The sequence below is a fragment of the Pituophis catenifer genome, unplaced genomic scaffold, assembly GCF_029215685.1.
Source record: "Pituophis catenifer annectens isolate HBS135680 unplaced genomic scaffold, rPitCat1.0.hap2 SCAF_5, whole genome shotgun sequence".
Taxonomy (NCBI): domain Eukaryota; kingdom Metazoa; phylum Chordata; class Lepidosauria; order Squamata; family Colubridae; genus Pituophis; species Pituophis catenifer.
This window is the reverse complement of record NW_027256885.1, coordinates 79,950,508-79,974,810: the sequence shown is the minus strand read 5'-3', so window position 1 is coordinate 79,974,810 and position 24,303 is coordinate 79,950,508. Positions and strand designations below refer to the sequence as shown.

The 24,303-nt window shown below is 45.3% G+C and overlaps 1 protein-coding gene across 1 annotated transcript; it reads right to left on the bottom strand.

The window, feature by feature from the left end:
• Positions 1-3,272: 3,272 nt before the first annotated feature.
• LOC139317724 (all trans-polyprenyl-diphosphate synthase PDSS1-like) lies at positions 3,273-22,741 on the bottom strand. Its single transcript, XM_070944796.1, has 5 exons — positions 22,577-22,741; positions 19,377-19,441; positions 3,939-3,947; positions 3,533-3,653; positions 3,273-3,407 (listed from the first exon to the last, which is right to left on the bottom strand). Exons 1-5 carry the CDS (start codon positions 22,739-22,741, stop codon positions 3,273-3,275), a joined length of 495 nt encoding a protein of 164 aa, XP_070800897.1.
• Positions 22,742-24,303: the final 1,562 nt, after the last annotated feature.

Here is a 24,303-nt window from a genome sequence, read left to right as displayed (position 1 = left end):
AGGGGTGGGGCGCAGAGATATAAAGCACTACAAGGCGAATGCTCGTAGCGCCAACTTTGAAAGACTTTGTAGCTTGGCGTTGTCTCGTATCTGATGAAAGCATTAAACCAGCATTCACCATTCAGTTGATGTGTCCAGCTGTGTTTTATTGCTGTCTCTGTGCCGTACGGGACAAGGAGCTGAGACAAGGTCTATCTCTCTACCAAATTCTTACAATCTAGAAAACCATCAAAAAATTGGGGCCGAAATACTTTGGACCTTTCCAGGGGTGGGTTCTAAAATTCTTTACTACCAGTTCTGTGGGCATGGCTTATTTTGTGGGCATGGCTTGGAGGTCATGTGACTGGGTGGGCGTGGCTAGCTGGTCATGTGACTGGGTGGCCATGGCTATGTGTATAGGGACTATTCAGAGGGCTGAAAAAAGTCATTTCTGACAGGTCCTCGCATTTTTGACTGGTCGTCACACTTATGATCATCCTCACATTTATGCCTGTGCAGCATTCTTAACAACCATGTCACTCATTTCACAACTGCTTCTCTTCACCATGGTGATAAGATAGGGCAAAAAACGTAAAATGTGAGGACAGTCGTAAGTTTGAGGACTGGTCAAAAGTGCGAGGACCAGTCAAAAATAACTTTTTCAGCCCTCTGAGTAGTCCATATGCACAAAAGGATACAGCAATAGAGAGGGATGAAGGAAGGAGAAGAGAGATGGAAGAAGGAAGGAGAGAGAGGGAAGGAAGAGAAGGGAGGAAGGAAGGGAAGGGAAATTAAGAGTAGGAGTGAGGGGAAGAGAGGGAGGAAGAGGAGGAGAAGGAGAAAGGAAGAGGAAGTAGGGAGGAGAAGAAGAGGGGGGGAAGAGAAAGTAAGAAGGAAAGAAAAAAGAGAGGTGGTAGGTTTGAGGAGAAAGATTGCTGTACAATAAAAAAGATGAAAGGGAAGAAAGGCAACCCCAAACAAATATAAAGATATTAAGATAAAGAATGAATTGTTAAACTTTAAAGAATAAAAGAGAACAAATATGAATAAATAGCAATAATTAGAAACACACATACAAACATACAATGTATTTTCTTTGAACAGAGTATTTGGCCGGTTCACAAATTTAAACAGTGTTTAGTCATTTCAATTAAATTTACAATTTCTATATTTCCTTTTTGCCATATTTATTCCTCATCTATTTTTTACAAAACCAATATTACCCTTCATCCTCATCTCTAATCTTAATCAAATTCAATTTTTCCCTTCTATTCTATATTATACCCCTTCCCATTGTCATCTATTTTTATATCCATCCTCACATTGGTTAATTATGTAATATTACAGTTGTTTAATATAAATTCAACATTTTAATATAAATCAATTAGTTATATAACTACCTTTTTTGTATATTAATCAATATGAACATGAATATTCCAATTATTTCCATGCAATCCAATTTCTTACAAATCAATTAATTATATTTACCAATAATAATAAACCAAATAATTTCCCCCATATATTCCTCCAAACCACAACTTAACCATTTCTGCTTTCAACACAATATACAATTAATAGTATCTCAATTATTACAATTCCCTAGTTAAATAGAGTTTTTTTTCTTTTGTGTTTTAAAATCTTGAACTCTCCTCTTTTGCCCTAAATTTCCCATTGTTTGCACCTACCTTTTTTGGTGAGAAAAAGAAAAAGAAATCTCTCCCTGCCTCATTTTGTCACGTTGCAGCCTGCTTTACTTTCAGTTTCGTTTTTTCAGCATAGCTAGGGGAAAAAAAATCTGCTCCAGCACCCTTTGTAGCTAGCAACAGAGCCCTGAGCAAAACAGCTGAGAGCAAATCAGCTGAGAGTCGGGAGGCCGATCTAATCAACTTGTGCTAATTAACCTATGCTGAAGCTGAAAGGGGCTGTTTTTTCTTGCTGTTTGCTTGCAAAGAGGTAACTGCTGCGAGGCACAGGCCAAAGGGTGGGGGCCACCCTCCTTGCCACTTAGCCCCCCCTGTCGCCCCGTTTTGCCTCTAGCGCCCCCCTGCCACCCCCCTTGCCTCTTACTGCCCCCCTAAGGCATCCCACCGCCCCCCAGGGGGCAGTACCGCCCACTTTGGCAACCACTGGCTTAACTACTTAACTACATAACAACCGGTTCTACCGAAGTAGAATCCCACCACTGGGTCTACCCATTTATTTTTGCAGGCAACGGTCTACTCATTTGTTTTCTTTTAACACTGATCAGCTGTAGGGCGGCCCTTTGAAGCCCCGTGGCAAGAGTTTAAACAGTTTTTTTCCCTCTAGCCATCAGCTGGGACTCAGGAGGCAGCAATAGATTGGGAGTGGGTGGAGTAAGTGAACGGCAACCGGGCCGGGAACCAGTTCGGGGGCGTGGCCAGCCAATCTTATTACCGGTTCACCAAACTATTAAAATATTTTACTACCGGTCCTTGCAAACCGGTGCGAACCAGGAGCAACCCACCACTGGACCTTTCCCCATCAAAAGAAAGCAGCACTTTGAAGTCAAAGACATTTTGGACTCTCACATACATCAGGGAAAAACCCAGTATTTGGTAGCCTGGAAATAAGCTACACCTTATTTTTGTATCTAGTGAGCGCAGTAGATTTCAGAGCTGGCTTGACTTTACTGCAACCAACATCCTTAGTAAAAGAACCCTTTGCTTTAACCAAATGGAGTCAAAGGCTTTTGTTTCCTAAGGGATCCGATTGGGGCAGGTCTGACAAATGGTAAAATTAACTGCTTTAATTACAGAAAATTTGTTTCTACTTGGACACTGCTTCTGGACTGAACTCTTGATGATGGGTTTTGCTGATTAATATAGTTTGTTGTTATAGAAATGGCTAGTACTTATTAAGTTGGTAAAGTAAAAGTTGAGGCTATAATTCTATTTTGTACTTTACTGTGCTGAAAAAGTTGGAAGTCAATGCTTTTCCCCCCCTCCTTTCCCTTTGTACCTACACCTTTCTTTCCCTTCCCCATTTTCCTGTCATCTTTATATTCATCTGTATTTTATATTATAATTTTAATAGCATTCTTGAAAAAAATCAGTTAAGCAAACTGTATTTGAATGAGATGCATGAATTTACAGTGCTGTAAGCTAATGTTTCACTCATTCATATTTTATACCACATCATACATTCCCCTAGAATTCTAAAGCATAAATGGAACAGATATTGAGCGACTGCCCAGATTTCTTATGATAGTAAGTAAAATATTTTGTATAGAAACAAATCTGAACTTTAACAATTCATAAATAAAGTTTGGATATTTACCCAGAACTGTTGTGATGAACATTGCATGCTCTGGCCATTAGTCCCACAATAATTGGTCGAAAGGCCTTCCCTTTACCATCAAAGTAATATTCACACATTTCCTTAAATTCTGTAGTAGAAACCCATAATTCCTGCAAAAAGGCAAACAAAGCCCATTCTATAGCTGCAAATCTAGGCTTGCTTCATGATAATAAAATCCCATCTAAAGAGTAATCTATTAGGGCTCCTTACCACAGCTCACCAAAAATACCTTTACCTTTTTAATATCCTCATAGAGATTTTTCAAGTCTTTCCCTCCAAGTTTAAAAGGATCTTTATATTGTTCGTCTCTAACTAATTTTCCAAAGCAATGAGTTTGCAATGTTGTATGTTGAAACCTGGCAAAATATTTTTGGGAAAAAAATAACATAATCCCTGCACTGAGGCAATTTAATCATCCCTACCCAGAAGGGTAACTCTATTGTTGCTATCCTGAATAACTATTTTTTTAAAAGAAAAGACATCAAAAAATGTCATCAAAACAAATAGAAGTGTCTTCCAGCTTACCTATAAAGTTGAAAAACATTATTCAGTCAATACTGAGAAGCAGGAAGGAAATAGATTTTTTAAAATAATTAAGTCTGGAGTTTTTGGTTGGGACTTGCACTAAAAGGCCAAGGCACCTTGAGAAGCTATTACTTTGCAATTTTACTATCCAACGTGGATCTCTTTGTCCAAGTCTTGACTGTGGACAGGACAGAGACCCAAAAACCACATCCAGCAAAATTATTAGTTTCTGAGTCTCATAATCCTATCTTGTACCACCTATATTCGTGATGGCGAACCTATGGCACGTGTGCCACAGGTGGCACACATAACCATATCAGTGGGCACGCGAGCTCAGCTCCGGCATGCACGCTGATTTTCGGGCCTTCTGGGCCCACCACAAGTAGGGAAATGGGCTGTTTCCTGCCTCCGGAGGGCCTCGGGGGGGTGGGTGGGGTGGGTAAGGCCCATTTTTCTCTCTCCCTAGGCTCCAGAGCCTTTCTAGGAGTCTGGGGAGAGCAAAAACAGTCTCCCCCCCAGGAAGTTGGCAAACGGGCCATTTTTGGCCTCCAGCAGGGTGGGGAAGGTCATTTTTGCCCTCCCCAGGTTCCTAGAAAGGCTCTGGAGCCTGGGGAGAGCAAAAAACGGGCCTTCTGGTCCCACCGGAAGTTGGCAAACAGGCCATTTCCGGCCTCCGGAGAGCTCTGGAGCCTGGGGAGAGAGAAAAACAGGCCCACCGAGCCATCGTGTGCCAGGAGCAGGGGCGCACGCGCATGCATGGAGCACATAGAATTATGGGTGTGGGCATGCACGCGCATGACCCTCCCCCCCCCCGCATCCCCCCCCACTCCTGGCATGCGATGGCAAAAAGGTTAGCCATCCCTGGCCTATAGCATGGAAACATACTAGCTGTTTAGGATCTATAAAGTTATCAAAACCTGAGGAAAAATAGTTTAAGCATTTTATTCAAATGTACTAACTCCTTAAGTTACCTTCTCTCTATGAGGGAGATGAGTGGTTTCTAAATTTGATATATAAATAAATAAAATAAATATTGTACATTTGTGTAGCCATGCTGTTAGGTGTTTTGTGCCAGCCATGGCAGTTTCTTAAAAGGCCACCAGATGGGAGCAAAGAGGGACTTTTGATCCCACTGGTGGGTCAAGGGGCCCCGGCCCCTGCAGCCCCATTGGGGGAGAGTTAATGGTCCTCCGGCCCCCTCACACATTGGTAAGGGAGGAGCCATGGGCCCCTATAAGAACCCCTGCACAGGGGCTGCTCTTTCTGCTCTTGTTCTACCTTCCTATGGGACTGATCCATGGGCTCAATCCAGGCATGGATGCCTCCATGCCAGGGAACTCATTTTACTCCACTTTTACTTCTAAATAAAGACTTAATTTGATTGCATCCTTGCGTGCTGACTTTTCTTGGAAGTGCCCTCAACGAACCACCGATCTTTGTGAGATCCCTCACACATGTGTATGGAGAATAAAGCAAAACTTATCATTTTGTATTGAAGTAAACAAGTGGGAAAAACAAGTACTCAATTCTGCATTCATTTTCCTTCCTCTAAAACAGGTGTCAAACTCGATTTCATTGAGGACCACATCGGGGTGTTTGATCTCGGGGGGGAGGCATGGTAGGCGTGGCCAGCTCAATATCACTCATATCGGGGGCACCTATGGTGGCCCGGGCAGGGCTGGGGCGATCCACTTTTACTAGTAGTTTGTTTTGCTAGCACTCTGCCAGTGAAAACGGAGCTCGGGGGCCCCCGCACGCCCGCCCCAGGCTCCATTTTTGGCTGTGACGGCCTCCTGCAGCCCTCTGCCAGTGAAAAGGGCCACTGCGCATGGCCCTCCCAAGCTCCGTTTTTGCTGGCAGAGGCACCGTGGACCGGTCCTTCGCTGTTTCCAGGGCGGCCCCGTGGGCCAGATCTAAGCACCCTGAGGGGCGGATCCAGCACGCGGGTCTTGAGTTTGACACACCTGCTCTAAAACAACAGGGCAAAAACCTAGTGCCAAGCTACATGTTATATAAGATGTGAAAATATTGCTACTGCTCCCACTATATTAATTTCCTATGTTTGGTGATGCTTACTGACAACTGTATTTTATGTCATCATTTCATATCACATTTTTTTACTCCCCCTATAGTGTGTTGGGGGGTATGGGTTTTTGTACTGTGTATTTTTAATTTTGCAAGCCACCAGGAGTCACTGTTTGAGTTGGGTGGCCATATAAATTTGTTTAGTGAATAAATAAAGTGAAGGGGGTATGGGTGGCAGAAAAGCATTATGTTGGCTTTGTCAGGGCGCTGATTAATCCCATTCTGCCTTTGGGATAATCACACCTTGATTAAGAGGAGTGGATCGAGACTTTTCCTTGCAAGCATACTTTAAGAAAACAAAACCCGAAGATATATCTTCTAATAAAACTCATTTATTTGTTATCAAGAAAATAAAACATCTCACTAATCTAATTAGTTACATTTTTGATAAAGTTCGTGCCGGCTGCTTCTCAGCAGTCGGACTTCTTCTTGGCAAGAGAAGAAAGAAAAGAAGTGTGAAGAAGGAATGTGGGTGGAGAGACATGCGTAGTTTAGCTTACTGATAAGGATTCTTGGCAAGCTACGGAAAGTCTGATAGTCCAGAAAATGAGAGCTCAGCTGGTAAATAAAAAAAAAACGCAGTGACAGGCTTCTCCAGGGTGAGGCCTTCCTGCTATGACAGATTTCAACTCCTAGAACCCCTAACCAGCCAATCACCATGAAGTACCTGTACCTGGGGTGGAGATGTACAGCTGTACATCTCCACCCCAGACCACCCCAATGATGCCCTTGAAGTGATGTCCCGGTGCCTGGATGGGGAGGAATAGGCTCAGGCTCAACCCATCCAAGACCGAGTGGCTGTGGTTTCCGACGTCCCGATATAGTCAGTTGGTGCCATCACTGACTATTGGGGGTGAATCATTGGCCCCCACGGAGAGGGCGCGCAACTTGGGCGTCCTCCTGGATTCACGGCTGTCTTTAGAAGAGCACTTGACGGCCGTGACCAGGAGGATTTTTCATCAGGTTCGCCTGATTCGCCAGTTGCATCCCTTTCTGGATTGGGACTCGTTACGCACGGTCACTCATGCCCTTGTCACCTCCCGCCTGGACTATTGCAACGCTCTCTACATGGGGCTCCCCTTGAGGAGCACCCGGAGGCTCCATCTGGCGCAGAGTGAGGCCGCACGGGTGGAAATGGGAGCGACATGGCATTCCCATGTAACACCTCTCCTGCGCGAGCTGCACTGGCTCCCGGTGGTCTTCCAGGTGCGCTTCAAGGTTTTGGTTACCACCTTTAAAGCACTCCATGGCTTAGGACCTGGGTACTTGCGGGACCGCCTACTACCACCAATAACCTCCTACCGGCCGGTACACTCCCATAGAGAGGGGCTCCTCCGGGTGCCGTCGGCCAAACAATGCCAACTGGCGGCCCCCAGGGGGAGAGCCTTCTCTGTGGGGGCACCTACTATCTGGAACGAGCTCCCCCCAGAGATACAGAGGATCCCGGATCTGCGCACCTTCCGCCGCACTTTAAAGACCTTATTATTTCACCAGGCGGGCCTGGCCTAATTTTCTCCCTCTTTTATAAAAGATTTTTAATTTTTAAATATCTTTTAGTATTTTATACATTCAATTTTAAAATTGGTTTTAAATAGTTTGGGGTTTTAATTTGTCAGGGCCAAAATTATTTAATTTGATTTTATTCTACTTTTAAATTTTGTATGTATGTGTTTTATTGTTTGGCTGTGCACCGCCCTGAGTCCTTCGGGAGTAGGGCAGTATAGAAATCAAATAAAATAAATAAATAAAAATAAATACCTTATATTTCCTAACCTTACCTATACATACAGTATGTGTATCTTATACATATATATAATAGCCAAAATTGCCAAGAGATCACCAAATCTCACAAGATTTTGTCTTTTTCATTCATTATTTTACAAAATTTCAGGCAGGAACATCATGTTTCATACAATTCCCCACATGATTCTGATCATTTTTATTTTTATTTTGGAATCCAATGGATGAAATTGTTTGCTGTGGTGGCTTTAGGCGCTATATTACCAACCTGGATTATATGGTGATCCTCAGAATTTATTTTATGTTGATTTAATGATTCATACTGGATGTTTAATTTGTGTAACTGCCGAGACTTCCGGTCGGTGACTTGCAGCGATAGGGTGTGGAGTGAGTGCTCGCTGCTCCTCTACACCTCTTTTCATCGTGTTTTGGGGATCCCTTGGGGGGCGTGGGACCCGGAGAGTCCTGCGGACAAGAGAGGAAGCCAGGCAAGTGGGAAAGTGGGGTGCAACCACTTCTCGCTGGACCCGGCGGCTCTGTCAATCCAACGCGGTGAGCCGGCCGCTAATGGTGGGCCTGAAGCTGCAAGAGACGGCAAGAGACGGGAAGCTAAGAAGGAGATCAGAGGTGCGGTGTCAGATCTAAAGCCTTATTCCCATACCCTGGAGTGATCTAGCGCTGAAAGAGGGGATCGGTGGAGTCGGGAGAGGAGTGCTTGACCCGATGTGAGGCGGCGACGGAGAGGGTAAAGCGGATTGCAGCTACGGAGACCCGACAACCCGACGAGCTGACGAGAGACATGGAGGGAGTAGATCGTCTTCTTAAAGAGCTCCAGACGGTGCGGTGAGAAGGAAAAAGATAAGAAAAAGTCTATTGGGGCGGTTGGGTTGTGTTTGGCGAACGAAGTGAAAAAGAAGTAGGAGAAATTTGCGATCTGCCTTTGAGAGCTTTAGAGAGCCTTAGAGAAACAGGAAGTGCGTCCATTGAATTGGAAGACTGAAACAGCAGAGGACTGACAAGGAGACGTTCTAGCCGTGAGTTTTACCACTGAGAAGCGTCGGAACCTAGTAGAGCTGAGAGGCGAAGACCTAAAGCTGGGCGATCACCGTATTACATCATAGATATACTTCTATTTATTTCCCCTCCTGCTCTTTCGAGTATTTGTGACTCTAATACTCAGAACTTTGACTTTGTCTCTGATAAGTACTTTTAAAATCACCAAAAAAAATATATACTATACTATTAATTAGATTTGCTTAGTGTGAAGAAATATTGAATTTATAAATTGATTAATTAAGTATTGATCTTATTAAATAGTTATTGGATATAGTTTTATATAAGGATTTAGATTTGTATTTATTGAATTGATATATTATATATATTTATCTAGGTATATTTATCTTATTCACTGAATCTATTTAATCTTAAATATTTATTTCTATTGGTAATAGTTATTTATATATTTATTTATTTTATAGTAACATTGTATATTATATTAAGGGTTAAATTTAGATATATAAGAACTATTGAGAGATTTTATTAATTTATTAACTGTTCAACTTATTAACTTATTAATTTATCTACATTAACAATTATATTAAGACTGTACTTAGCTCTATAAGAACCTTACTTATACTTATTGCAGTTAGCTGGCAACGTAGAATTATCATATTATAGTAATTTATAAATCAAGTTTTATCTGAAATCTATTAAGAGATCAGTGGGAATCAATTAAGGAGGTTGGGACTTAAGATAGTGCCCCGGAGTAAAAGGTGGCAAGCGCCATTGGATGATTATTTGGAGAAAGATTGAGAATATAATTAGAGATCAAAAAGCGCTTTTGAAAGAAATGGCAAGTTTGACATCAACAATTGCAAAAACCAATAAAAAAGTGCCATCCATCCCCACGTTAGCAATGTCATCTCCAGCCACCCAGAAATCAGTAGAAGGTCTCCAGAAACAGACAAACCCCCAGCAACTCCAACGCTGCAAACGGTACAATCGTCTCTGTTAACAATACAAGAAACCATGCTTGCGATGCAAGAAAAACTTTTGAATAGCCATTCCGAACTGAAATTAGATATACATGGACTTGACGCCAAAATGAATGAGATTCAAATTTCGATTGCCAGTAATGAGAACAGAATCCAAAAAGCGGAACAAAGAATAGAAAAAAACGAGAAGAAATTGGACATGGTCGATCAAACCCTGTTGGCGCAGAATAAAGAAACAGAAGACGCCCTAATACAGCTCGAGATGGACAAGGCCTCGTTTTATTTGCGATTCCAAAACATAGTGGAAGACAAAGAAGAGGACCTAGGAGATAGGATGGCCGAGTTGATTGCAGAGACTCTCCAACAGGATAAGCAAGAAATAATTCGAGAGATCGACGAGGTCTACAGAGTCCAAACAAACTACGTGAGAAGGAACAGGCTTCCTAGAGAAGTCCATGTTCGGTTCGCTAGGAAAAAAGTGAGAGACATTTTGTATAATATTGCTAGGGAGGAAAAAATTATCTATGGGGGAAAAGAAGTGAACATCTTAAAACAAATTCCAAGGAGAGTGAGGGAGAGGAGGAAAAACTACAGATTTTTGACAAACCAACTAAATAGGAGAAGTATAATATTTAGGTGGCTCTTGCCAGAAGGAATGCTAATATCTTGGCAAGGGAGGAAAATCAAAATCGATTGTGTAAGTGACGCCCAAGACTTCCTAGAGCAATTAAGGGGAGGTGAAGAGGAACAAACTAGTAAGGAGGAAAACGAAATAGTAAATACGGAAGAAGAGACATCTCAAGAACAAATCACAAGAGAAGATATAGAAGAGGAGAAGAAAAAGGAAGACACAGAAGAAAGGGGGAAAAAATATAGACCAGTGAGAGCAGTAACATTAAAAGGTAAATAAGAACCAGAGACTAGAGAACAGTTACGGGAATGAACGATACCAAGATCTTATCGTTAAATGTGAATGGCTTAAATGATTACAAAAAAAGGAGGATAATATTGTCGAAATTGGCGAAACAAAATCCCGACATAATTTGTATCCAAGAGGTCCATATAAAAAAAGATGAAGCCAACTATTTAAATTATACTAAATTTGGTAAAGTATTCTTTTCATTAGCCGAGAAAAGAAAAAGGGGGGTGGCTATTTATGTTAAGAAAGGAATAGAGGCAGAATGTAAATATTTATTTATTTATTTATTTATTTATTAATCAAATTTCTATACCGCCCTACTCCCGAAGGACTCAGGGCGGTGAACAGCCAAGATAAAATACAGACAATACAAATATTAAAAATCCCTTAAAATTATTAAATATTTCGGCCGAAACACAGATTAAAACACCCAATTTATAAAATCACGAATTAAAAAATTTAAAATTTAAGAATTTAAAAGAGGGGAGTTAGGCCAGGCCAGCTTGCTGAAATAGAAAAGTTTTGAGAGCATGGCGAAACGTGCGCAGGTCCGGGATCTTCCGTATCTCTGGGGGGAGCTCGTTCCAGATGGTAGGTGCCCCCACAGAGAAGGCTCTCCCCCTGGGGGCCGCCAGTCGACACTTTGGCCGACGGCACCCTGAGGAGCCCCTCTCTATGGGAGCGTACTGGTCGGTGAGAGGCTATTGGTAGCAGAAGGCGGTCTCGTAGATACCCCGGTCCGATGCCATGGAGCGCTCTAAAGGTGGTAACCAGAACCTTGAAGCGCACTCGGAAGACCACCGGGAGCCAGTGCAGCTCGCGCAGGAGGGGGGTCACATGGGAGCGCCACGTCGCTCCCATAACCACCCGCGCGGCCGCATTCTGGACCAGCTGGAGCCTCCGGGTGCTCCTCAAGGGGAGCCCCATGTAGAGAGCATTGCAGTAGTCCAAGCGGGAAGTGACAAGAGCATGAGTGACCGTATTTAACGAGTCCCGATCCAGAAAGGGACGCAACTGGCGAATCAGGCGGACCTGATAAAAAGTCCCCCTGGCCACGGCCGTCATATGCTCTTCTAAAGACAGCCGTGAGTCCAGGAGGACACCCAAGTTGCGAGCCCTCTCCGTGGGGGCCAGTGACTCGCCCCCAATAGTCAGTGATGGCACCAACTGACTATATCGGGATGTCGGAAACCACAGCCACTCGGTCTTGGATGGGTTGAGCCTGAGTCTGTTTCTCCCCATCCAGATCCGCACGGCCTCCAGGCACCGGGACATCACTTCAAGGGCATCATTGGGGTGGTCCGGGGTGGAGATGTACAGCTGAGTATCGTCAGCGTACTGGTGGTACTTCACCCCGAAACCACGGATGATCTCACCCAGCGGCTTCACATAAATGTTGAACAGAAGGGGCGAGAGGACCGACCCTTGTGGCACCCCACATACAAGGGGCCTCGGGGTCGACCTCTGCCCCCCTGTCAACACAGACTGCGACCGGTCAGAGAGAAAGGAGGAGAACCACCGTAGGACGGTGCCCCCCACCCCTAACTCCTCTAGCCGGTGCAGCATGATACCATGGTCGATGGTATCAAAAGCCGCTGAGAGGTCTAATAGGACCAGGACAGAGGAACAACCCCTGTCCCGAGCCCTCCAGAGATCATCAACCAACGCGACCAATGCCGTTTCCGTGCTGTACCCAGGCCTGAAGCCCGACTGGAACGGATCCAGATACGACGATTCATCCAGTTACTGGGTGAGCTGTCGCGCTACCACACTCTCAACAACCTTCGCAATGAAGCGAAGGTTGGAGACCGGACGGTAATTTGCCAACACTGCCGGGTCCAGGGAAGGTTTCTTGAGGAGAGGCCTCACCACCGCCTCTTTCAAGGCAGCAGGGAAGACACCCTCACTCAAGGAAGCATTTATAATCCCCTGGAGCCAGCCTCGTGTAACCTCCCGAGAGGCCAGCACCAACCAGGAGGGACACGGGTCCAGTAAACATGTGGCTGCGCTCAGTCTGCCCAGTATCCTGTCCACGTCTTCGGGCGTCACAGAATCAAACTCTTCCCAGATAATACTCACAAGACCTGCCTCTGTCCTCCCCGCTGAATCTACCCAGTCAGAGTCCAGATGTTCCCGAATCTGAGCGATTTTGTCATACAGATACTGTACAAAATCCTCGGCTCTACCCTCCAAGGGGTCCTCCCGCGCTTCCTGGTGGAGCAGGGAGCGGGTCACCCTAAACAGGGCAGCCGGGCAATTATCTGATGACGCAATAAGAGTGGCAAAATAGTTATATTTCGCCACTTTTATCGCCACCAGGTAGGTCCTAATATGAGACCTTACCAGTGTTCGGTCAGATTCAGAATGGCTGGCCCTCCAACCACTCTCCAGGCGTCTTTTCCGGCGCTTCATCTCCCTCAGCTCCTCGGTGAACCAAGGAGCCAGGCGAGATCGACGCCGGGTCAGAGGCCGCAATGGCACGACCCGATCCAAAGCTCCAGCGGCCGCCCTATCCCAGGCGGCCACCAGCTCCTCAGTCGAGCCGTGTGCCAGAGCCTCAGGAAATGGCCCAAGCTCCGTCTGGAACCTATCAGGATCCATCAGGCGCCTGGGGCGGTACCACCTCAGTGGTTCCGCCTCCCTGCGGCGGGGTGCGGCGGTTCGAAGGTCAAAGCGAAGGAGGGAGTGATCTGACCATGACAAGGGCTCGATCACTATATCCCCTATCTCAAGATCACTCAACCACTGACCAGAGACAAAAACCAGGTCTAGCGTGTTTCCCCCCGTGTGAGTAGGGCCATGAACTAACTGGGTCAGGTCCATGGCCGTCATGGAAGCCATGAACTCCCGAGCCACCTCAGACGCCTCACCGACGGATGGCAGGTTAAAATCCCCCATGACCATAAGCCTGGGGGTGTCAACCGCCACCGCGGCTATAACGTTGAGCAGCTCGGGCAGGGCTGCCGTCACGTGGCAGGGAGCCAGGTACGTAACCAGCACACCCATCTGCACCCCATGACCCCACTTCACAAGGAGGGACTCACAACCAGCCGTCTGAGGAACAGTGACCTCCCTCGAACCAAGACCTTCTCTTATGACAACCGCCACCCCCCCCGCCCCTCCCCTGTGTCCTCGGCTGATGGAATGCGCGGAAACCGGGTGGGCACATCTCAACGAGGGGAACCCCCCCCTCCTGGCCCAACCAGGTCTCCGTAATACCCGCCAGGTCCGCTCCCCCCTCCTGAACAAGATCACAAATGAGGGGGGCTTTATTTACCACGGACCGGGCGTTGCACAGCATCAGCCGAAGGCCCAGGGCCTGAGGGTCTGTGCAACCTGGGGAACGAGAGGAGCATTGGAGGCCGGAGCGCGCCACCGCTTGGAGCCAGCGGGCGCGTGCTCCCACAACCTGATGTGGCCCCCTGCTCCCGCCATATCTGCCCCTCCCACCCACCGTACTGATGTAATGACCATCCATAACACAAGCTCTAACCCCCACCTTGACCCCGGTTCCCGCATCTCTAGTGCCATGCTCTTCAGCCGGCTCTGGCCTCCTCCCCGACAGGTTCTCCCCCAAACCCACCGAACCCACCCCCCTCCCAGAAACCTTTAAAACCTTATCTAAAAATTTCCCTAAAAAACCCCACAACCCCCTCCTCGCCGCATGCCACCTCTCGGGATTCCAAAATCCGTCATCAAGGTAGGCCCTCGATAGTGAGGAGGGCCAAACCTGCGAGAGGGGGGAGTCTCGCAGCGCAAGCAGGTCAGCAGCCGTAAACATCGCACAAAAACAGAGATGGAGAGTCAACTGGTCAGGGCTTCACCAGATCGTCCAATAATACTGGGTCAAAGTAGATCTTCATATCAGGAGCTGGTTCACTGCCCTCTCACGACAGTGAAAGGGGCCAGTGACATCCCCCCACGTCTGGAGGATAATTATCCCAGTCACCCTCTCACAGTGACTGGGGCAGATGACACCGACAATAAAGTCACAATAGTCCATCCTTTCATCTGGCGGATGACAAACAGCCCCCTCAGCACCTGCACACCATTTTGCCCAGTTCTCCTCCAGTTTGGGGTCGCACAAGAAGCCAGCAATTTGTAAAGTTATTAGAAACAATGTTGATAATCCCACAGGCACAAGTTCTTCTCTGGGGCGAAAGTAGGGATAGCAGACAAAAAAACCCAGTCCAAGTCCAGGGTGGGTGGCCATCAAAGGCCAACACCCACACATACCTGAGGGAAGAAGGGGGGGGAGAGAAGCCACCCGAGGCGACCAATAGAGCCCTGGTCAGCCTCCCGCCTCTCCTGTCCCAAAACTCCCCAAATCCCCAGTCTCAGCTCTGATGACAAACAAACCCCGGATAACAGGGGTCAAGGCTCGAAAAAGAGCAGATGGTAATCCTGAGGGCAAGGCAAGGCTGTCCGTATTCCCCCATCCACCTGCTACAAGTTCTTTCCACAGCTGGATGATCCGTGGCTGCCATTGCCTTCCGCCGGCGCCGCCGCCACCACCGCCACGGCCGGCTCGTAACCGGCACCCTGGGCTCCCCATGGCGCCTCCAGGACCCCTGAAAAACATCTGGAGAGCGTCCCAGAGATCCGTGAGGGGCGAGGGGATGAAGGGCACCTCCAAGCTGCCGCCGCCGCATAGTAACGCCGCCCGCCGCCGAAACGCTCCGGCTTCCACTCCTCCCGGCACTGACAAGCCGGAAACAGCTGTTTTTAGCAGGCCGCCGCCCCATCTCCCGCGGCGGCTTCAAACAGCGTGTCCCGCCCTGCCCTGATATTCCGGAGGGCGAAAAAGCCCTCAGCAGGCAGGGTGGGCATTCCCCTCATTGGGACTGGAGCCGGAGATTGTTAAAGCGGCTCCCGAAGACCCCCTGACACCAGCGACCTCTCCATCTCCTCGCGGAGCTCAGCCGACCGCCGCCATCTTGGGACAAGCCGGAAGAACATTTAAATATAAAGATGAAAAAGGGAGAATACTTATAGTAGAAATAACGAGAGGCAATTCCAAGGTGTTATTGGTAGGGGTTTATGCCCCGAATAAAAAACAAGGGAAATTTTACCGGAAATTGCATGAACAGCTGGCAAAATGGGCAAATAACGAAATATGTATGCTAGGGGACTTTAATGGAATAGTAGATCCAAAATATGATTACAAATGCGATATAACTAAAAAGAATAAAAGATCTCCCTTACCAAAGACCTTTTTTGATTTAGTGGATGAGATAAACCTAATTGATATGTGGCGTACCTTACACCCCCACGATAGACAATTTACTTTCTATTCAATGCCACAAAACTCCTGGTCTAGAATAGATATGGTCTGGGCTACCAGAAAACTGGGCCTAGAAATTAAAAAGGTTAACATGTGCATAAATGCTTGGGCAGACCATAAGTTCCTTGAAATTAGCTGGCACCACGATACAAAGAAAACACAACAGAGATGGAGTCTAAGGACTAAGTTACTATATGAAGAAGAGTTTATACTGAAATTGAACGAAGAAGTCAAACGCTTCTTCATAGAAAATGGAAACCGAGAGACAGCCAAAGAAATTGTGTGGGATACTATGAAGGTTTATGTGAGAGGGGTAGCCATCTCATATACCGCCTTCAAAAACAAGGAAAAAAGAAAGACTAGAGAAGAGCTCTCCAAAAAGTTATCACAAGCCGAAGATAAACTCCAGCAATGCCCGGGAGATGAGGCGATCAAACAACAGTGGTCGATGACGAGACATAGATTGAATTTATTGGACCAGGAGGAAATGGCGCAAAAAATAAAAAGATCCAAGCATTATTGTTTTGAGAACGCTAACAAGTCGGGGAGATGGCTGGCGTATAAATTAAAAAAAGAGAAGGAAAAAAACCAAATATTAGTATTAGAAGACTCTCAGGGTAACTTGCTGACGAAGGAAGAAGACAAATTAGAGAGCATTAGAAAGTTTTACGAAGGTCTATACAAAAGTGAAGGAATTGTGTCAAACAAGGTAGAACAGTATTTGTTGGAAGCTAAACTACCGCTAATCCCTGAAGAAGAAAAGGAAATGTTAAATGAAAAGATTACTATAGAGGAATTAAAAACGGCCCTTTCTAAAATAAAGAAGAATAAAACTCCAGGCCCAGATGGTCTCCCCGGGGAAATATACCAAAAATTTGATGATGCCCTAAAACTAGAGCTACTAGAAATACTAAACGAGGCTCTTGCGGGTATCACAATCCCAGATTCATGGAGGGAAGCGTATTTGACGCTTATACTGAAAGAAGGTGCCGACCCGAAACAGATATCCAACTACAGACCTATCTCATTGTTGAATGCAGATTATAAATTGTTCATGAATATAATTGCGGAGAGGTTCAAAAAAATTTTAAATCGGTGGATACATAAAGATCAAAATGGCTTTCTCCCAGGGAGACAGATCAGAGACAACTTGAGAATAGTTTTAAACACCTTTGAATACTACGAACAACATCCTGAAAAACAGCTGGCCTTAATGTTTGTCGATGCCCAAAAGGCATTCGACAACTTGAATTGGACTTTTATGATAAATCAAATTGACCTAATGGGATTCGGCACCAACTTTAGGAAGATGATCGAGAATATCTATAAAAACCAGAGGGCAAATATACTAGTGAATGGAGACAGAACCCAGTTGTTTCAGATCCAAAAAGGAGTGAGGCAGGGATGCCCCTTATCTCCCTTATTATATATTTTGGCGCTAGAGGTGCTACTTAGAAAGATAAGAGCTAACAAAGATATTAAAGGATTAAAGATTAGGAACGAAATATTCAAAACCCAAGCTTTTGCTGACGACATAGCCCTCATAATAGAAGACCCATTAGAATCCGGTGTAAAATTAATGCAGGAAATACAGGATTATGGAGAGGTGGCGGGCCTTAAACTCAATAAGGATAAAACTAAAATAATAGTGAAAAACATGACAGATCTACAAAAGGAAGAATTGGAAGATTTATTAGGCCTCCAGACAGTTAGGAAAATAAAATACTTGGGAATATGGATCACTGCGAGATTCTCCTCATTAAAAGATGATAACTATATCCCCCTTCTGCAGAAAACACATCAAGACCTTGAAAGATGGAAAAAGCTCAAATTGTCTCTGATTGGTAAAATTGCAGCGATTAAAATGAATATCTTACCTAAAATTCTGTTCCTATTCCAAAACATTCCGTTATCATTAGACAAAAAATTCTTTTTGGACTTGAACAAATACATTAGAAATTTTCTGTGGGAGGGCAAGAAATCGAGGATTTCTTTCAAGATACTCCAAGGGAAAAGGAATTTGGGAGGTTTTGGGCTCCCTGACTGGGAACTATATCAAAAGGCAACAAAAATAATCTGGATTAAGGAGTGGATCAAGTTACAAGATAGGAGAACCCTGATTTTGGAAGGACATGACCTCCTAGAAGGATGGCACTCCTACCTTTGGGATATAAAGAATAAGAAAAAATCCTATTTCCATAAACACAAAATCAGGGAGACTCTTATTCGCACGTGGGTCGAAATTAGACAGAGGATCTATACCAAGGTACCCAACTGGCTTTCCATTATGGAAGCGTTGGCGGCTCCAAACAGGAGAGAAGATTATAAATGGGGTACATACAAGGACATCCTCGATGAAGAAGGGAAACTTAAATCGCTGGATCTATTGAGGGATCAGGGTTTTAACTTGGATTGGTGGAACTATTTTCAGATCAACTCAAGATTCCAAAAAGATAGAGACAAATTCGGTATAGCAGCGAAACACGGAAACTTTGACAAAATTATTTGGGGAACAGATAAGAAAATGTTAACAAAAATTTATAACTTTCTATTAGATGAAGATAAGGCAGAGTCCATAGCAAAAAATCAACTGAACATCTGGGAAAAAAATCTAGGACATAGACTAAATTTTAATGATTGGGTGATAGCTTGGAATAGAAACTACAAAATAACCAAATCGACAACGTTTAGGGAAAATCATTACAAATTGTTACACAGGTGGTATCTAGCCCCAGCGAGGCTAGCCAAGATGTTTCCAAATCTCTCTCCCACATGTTGGAAATGTGGAAAAATGGTCGGCACCTTTTATCACTTATGGTGGACTTGCTCAGAGACTAAAAAGTACTGGTCCAAAATCCGACACTGGCTCTGTGAAATAACGGGACAGGAGGTAGTCCTAGCCCCAGAACTTTACCTCCTAGGCATAACCGAAGAAGGCTTTAACAATAATAAAACCCAACTGATAATCCAGATCACAACTGCGGCTAGATTAGCCTTCGCAAAATGCTGGAAAAACAAATTTATACCCTCAGAAGAAACTCTAATAAATAAGATCCTAGAGTGCGCAGAAATGGCGAAACTGACAAGTGAGTTAAAAAACGAGGACAACTCAAAATATTATGATGTATGGGGTATTTGGTATCACTGGTTGAACAATAAGATGAAAACATGACTTTAGAATTTGACCTGGCACATGAATCATAGTTATATTGTATAGAATAATGTATAGTTAAGGATGAAGCTTTTTTTTTTTTAACTTTTGTTTCTCTATACTGTATAAACACTGTACCTCCGAAAGGAGAGATAGATTGTATATTTTCTTTTTGTTTTGGAAAACTCAATAAAGTATTTATATAAAAAAAAAAAAAATTGTGTAACTGCCACATGAGACAGGGGAAAAAAGACTAAATCTGAATGTTATAATGCATATAATATGCCACTGTTGCGTCCTTCACAGTCAAACTCTTAATTCTGATGCTATCTACTTTTAACATCAGTACTTTTTATGATGTATGTAAGGCTTTCAACTTACCGCCAACATATACTATACATTTTTGGAAAAAATAGACACAGTCGTTTCCCTAGAAAACTAGATTTCTGCAGAAAGAAAAAAGTGGGTAGTTATTTAAAATCCACATTTCAAAGAGCTATTTCATACAGCATGACTTACAAAAGTTACTACAGGCAGTCCTCTGGTTACGTCAGCAATTGGGACCAGAATTTCTGTTGCTAAGTGATGTGGTCGTAAAGTGCAATGTCACATGACTGCATCACTTAGCAACGACAATCCTGGCAGCCCCAGTTGCCATTGTAATCCCAGGACCACACAGGTTGATAAGCGAAGGCTTCATGTGAATGTGACGTGGAAAGAGCCGGAAGTTCCAGAAAAGCAAGCTAGTGTGTAAGAGCTGAATGTGAGGGGTGAGAGCTACAGTGAGTGGGCGGATGTTGCTTACAAGTGCTACAGAGAGTAGGTGGGTGAACAAAAAAGTGGCAAGAGTGGGACCAAATTGCAACCTCCTGCCAGCTTCCCCATTGAGTTTGCTTGTGAGAAGCTGGCAGGGCTAGTTTGCAAATGGCGATTGTGTGACTGCAGGGCACTGCAACTGTCATAATTGCCAAGCACCCAAATTGAGATCACATGACTGTGGGGATGCTGCAACAGTCACAACCTTGAATCCAGTCATAAGTCCCCCTTGTTTAATGCTGTCGTAACTTTGAGCACTCGCTGTACAAGTGGTCATAACCCAAGGACTACCTGTAGTATATCTACCTACACCAGTGGTGGTATTCAGCTGGTTCAGACCAGTTCAGGCGAACTGGTAGTGGTGACCTGAGGGTGGGCCCTGGCGCTATGCTGTCCTATTTAGCCACGTTTTCTAAGCCGAAGAGAGACTACTTCAAGGGATGGAGAAAAGCATGCTATCCCTGTCCTCCAGATTTGTGGGGGGGTGATGTTGGCTAAGTCTATGCAAGGTAGGAGGCAACATCATTCCCTTCTCTGACATAAAGTAATAACACTATTTGCTTTGATGAAGCACTGTCCATAGTGCTGAGGCTTTGTCCTTGTCTCCTACCAAGAGGCTTCTGTGTAAGTACTGTGCTTGGGGTAAGCAGTGTTAGGCTGAGTGATACATACATCCTGCAGCACTCCTTCCCAAACCTACTAAAGAAACTGTGCTGAAAATGGGCTGTGAAGCAGGTCAAAGTCAAGGAACATGGTCACTTGCTCTTAAAAGCAAGGAGGCTATGTTGGTTTGTCAAACAGTTTTGAGGGAATGCTTCATTTGGACTATGAAGTGCTTTTTCAAAGATCTGCACAGTACTAATCTCTGCATTGGAAAACTACTTTAATCCATGGAAGTCCTCCACATGAAGACTCAGGAAAAAATCAGGTTTTCCAAATGGCTTAGAGTTGCTCTGAGATACTTCTTATTGCAAACACATGGAAAGGAAACAGAGAATGAGGCTAGTTGACTGAACAAGATTAGAAGTTCTAAGTATACCCATCTGGAATAAGAGATTAATGGAGTTTATTAAACAGTTTGCATGCATAGGGTTTTTGTGTCTGAAGCTCAGCAAACAAAGAGCTCAATGCTCCATGGATGTTTCCCCTTACATCCACTCTTCTGCAGAGATGTTTAATTTTTATGGGTAAGGGGTTTTAAAATTGGAAAGCCAAATTGGATTTAATTATTTTTAAATTATTTTAATTTTTATACTGCATGTATTTTAACCCTGGCTGTTCACTGCCCTGAGTCCTTCGGGAGAAGGGCGGTATAAAAATTTAATAAATAAATAAATAAATAAATAAATAAATAAATAAATAAATAAATAAATAAATAAATAAATAAATAAATAAATAAATGTTGAGTAGCCAGAACCACTTAACACAATGGGGCTTCATGTAAAAAAAGCATATATACATTTATGCTGCTAAACACAAATTCCTGCATATCCTGTCTGTATGCAAGAGGGAAGGTTTCTGTGTGAGAATGCTTTCTATACATATATGAAAATGCAGGAATCTACATCTGCATGTATGCATACAAGTGGACCACATGCACGTGCCTGGGGAGGAAAGCTCCCTGGATTTGTTGCAGTGAGTTTTAGTAGCAGTAGAAGATAAGACAGGGAAGCATACTGAATTTCTTCCATGTGGATAAACTTGTAAAGAACATTACTAGATTAAGCATCTTCATATGTGGGAAGGGGTTTACTCATGAAACTTTTGTGAATTGATGAATGTGGTTGAGAAAGCCCATCAGATATGTTAGAACTATTGCTGTAATAACACTTTTTATCCCACATTTTTTTATTTTCCCCAACTCAAGGCAACAAACATATCTAATGCCTCCCATTTTACCAGCCAGTATGGCCCATTGAGAATGATGCCCACTGACAGATGGGTATCAATATGTCTGATTTGTAAACCTGGCATATTTAAGGTGCTTCCAAGACAAGGAAACATCACATCTTGTGACAGTCCAGTCCACTCCCTAACAGGCTTATACTGCATTTTCCCCTTCTGGCCTGAACTTATTGGGTCTTTAAATGGTCTTCCTTCGCCCTTCTGCATGTCTCAGTCATTACCCTGCATCTGATGCCCTCTAAATGCACCAGGTGACATCTCCCACCAGCTGCACCTCAACACCTCTGGGGGGCATCAGGCGGTTGGGTAATTTCCTTACTCATCTTGCCAGGTTGGAAAACCCTTCCCTCTCCTCACCTTGGCTTTTATTCCTCCCCTCGCCATTTCTTAAGAATATCATTCCTACAAATGTCTATGGAGATTCTCAGTCTTTCAGGTCATGGTTGTTCCAAAGGTGCTTTTCCAGAGCTGAAGAAGCTTCTTGGATGAGAAGCTAAACGTCTTCAAAGAAAAACCATAAAGTCCAGTTGCCTCTTGAAAAAGCACCTTTGGGTCATTCCTACAAAGTCTAAGGGATACTGGAGCACTGCAGTCACCCCACATCTCAGGACATCAGGGCTGGCAAGCATTGTTTTAGCCACTCATCCCAGCGGGAGCCATTGTTTTTCAACTTCTGGACTCCTTCTGGAGCCTCCCAAAGGCAGCCTTCTCTACTGCACCCTACCCCACGTCCTCATCTGACCCTTTCCTTCGCCCACGTGCCTCGAACTCTCCCCGGGAGCTGGTTCTTCGCTGGCACTAGTGAGCACTGGGTCCATTCATTCCCTCGTGACTTCCATTCGCCCCAAGTGCACCACTACGGGTGCCTTCAGCGCGGGTGCCGCTAGTTCATCGCCAAGCTGCCTCTTAGTGTTGCTGCCGCAGCCAACCAAGTCCCAGCTCCGCAAACTGCTCAAGAGTCCCGCAGCCCGGGACAAAGCAGAGCGTGAACAGCCACAACAGACAGGCCGACACCAGAGCGCCATGGCCATGTCCTCCGATTCAGATCAGGCTAGGCTGCTGCCACCTCTTACTGCTGCTGCTTCGGAGACAGCAATAGACCCACCCGCGCTCGCCTTGTCTGCAGCGGCTGCAGCGACCCAGACACGGAAACCCCTGCCCGGGCAATGTAAGTCTGGCTGGCCACACCGCTTCCTGGACCTCTTTCCAAGAAGCGCTTCAGAGAGGCTTGAGAGGAGGCAGGGGAATGACGGGGTGGTGCAGGAAGAAGGAAAAAGAGAATCACTCCTCCCACGTTTCCTCTCCGGCGAGAGGCGGAGTCGTGGTTAGATCCAGATGTGACCCACGCTGAGTTACTCCTTGCTCTGGTTGAGAGGCTGGTCCAGCATACAACCATGTAAATAGAGTCTCATTCTTCTGTACAAATTGTCACACACCACTTAGGATTTGTATTAGAGAGGTGGGAAAGAATAAGTCTGACTGAATTTATTTCTGAGAAACACTGGATAGGAGGATAATGTCACAATGATGGGTGCAGCTCATCTTTGGAGTCTTTGTGGGAAGAAACATCCATCTGGTTCAGTTCCAAGCTGGGAGAAAGACACTGGAAACATGGAGGCACATGATTCCAGTACAGCTGAACACATGGAGTTGAGAGTGGGGTTTTTTTTATACCTTCTCTGAGCTTTGCACTTGAGCTTCCTGTTCCTGTGCAAGAACATGTATTCTATTGGCTGTTGTCAGACTCCCATGGGGCCATGTAGGGGTTATGTAGGGCAGAGGTGGGTTGCTACCAGTTTAAACCTGTTCGGGAGAACCGTTAGTGGAAATTTGATGTGGATCCCTGAACCGTTAGTGACCTATAGTTGGCCACGCCCCTGAACCAGTCCCTGCTCGCCTGCCCCACCCAGCCACTACTTGCAGAATCTAGCCCCGTACTTCTGCTCACCGCTGCTGGCAAAGGTAAGGCTGAAGGGCATGGGTGGGTGGGGGAGGGAGAGCTGGTGGAGGGATGATACCAGCAGCAGGTGGTGGACTGATGTGCACGGGGAGGGGGGGAGCATGCGGGAGATCGTGGCACTGGAGCTCTTCCCGTGTGTTTCCCCCAGCTGGCCTGGCCTGCGAGGGAAGCATGCGGGAGATCCTAGCTGCAGTTTACTCATGAGCAACATTGGACGGGAGAGGCAGGGAGAAAGGCCAATGGTGTCTCAAGTAAACTGAGGCTCCTAAGGGGGGGTCGAGCCTTCCCACCCACAATATCTTCCTCTGAGGGCATCGCCGGCAGCCACGTCCTGCGCCTCCCGTCCCGTGCTCTTCCTGCTGCTGCTCAGCATCCTCGATGCACGGAGGCAGGAGGCAGTTTCTTTCGCTGCCTGCCTCTAATCTGCAGTTTACTCGTGAGCATGGTGCTCACGAGTAAACTGCAGATTACAGGAAGCCGGCAGATCATTGGCTTACTCACTCTGCTGCTCACCTGGCAGAGCGCAGACTGGCAGCTCCAGGTCGTCTCTCAGCCGTTGTGTGCAGGGAAAAACCTTGCAAAGTAAAGAAAAACTTCTCCTGAGTGCGAGAAGTTAGTTGCCTCGCA

Excerpts from the sequence above, each read along its gene's own strand:
- LOC139317724 (XM_070944796.1), bottom strand. The coding sequence starts at position 22,741 with ATGGCGCTCTGGTGTCGGCCTGTCTGTTGTGGCTGTTCACGCTCTGCT. Across the intron at positions 19,442-22,576 it reads CACCCGCGCTGAAGGCACCC|AAATCTAGTTTTCTAGGGAA; the intron begins GTAGTGGTGCAC and ends TTCTTTCTGCAG. Across the intron at positions 3,408-3,532 it reads TCTATGAGGATATTAAAAAG|GAATTATGGGTTTCTACTAC; the intron begins GTAAAGGTATTT and ends GCCTTTTTGCAG.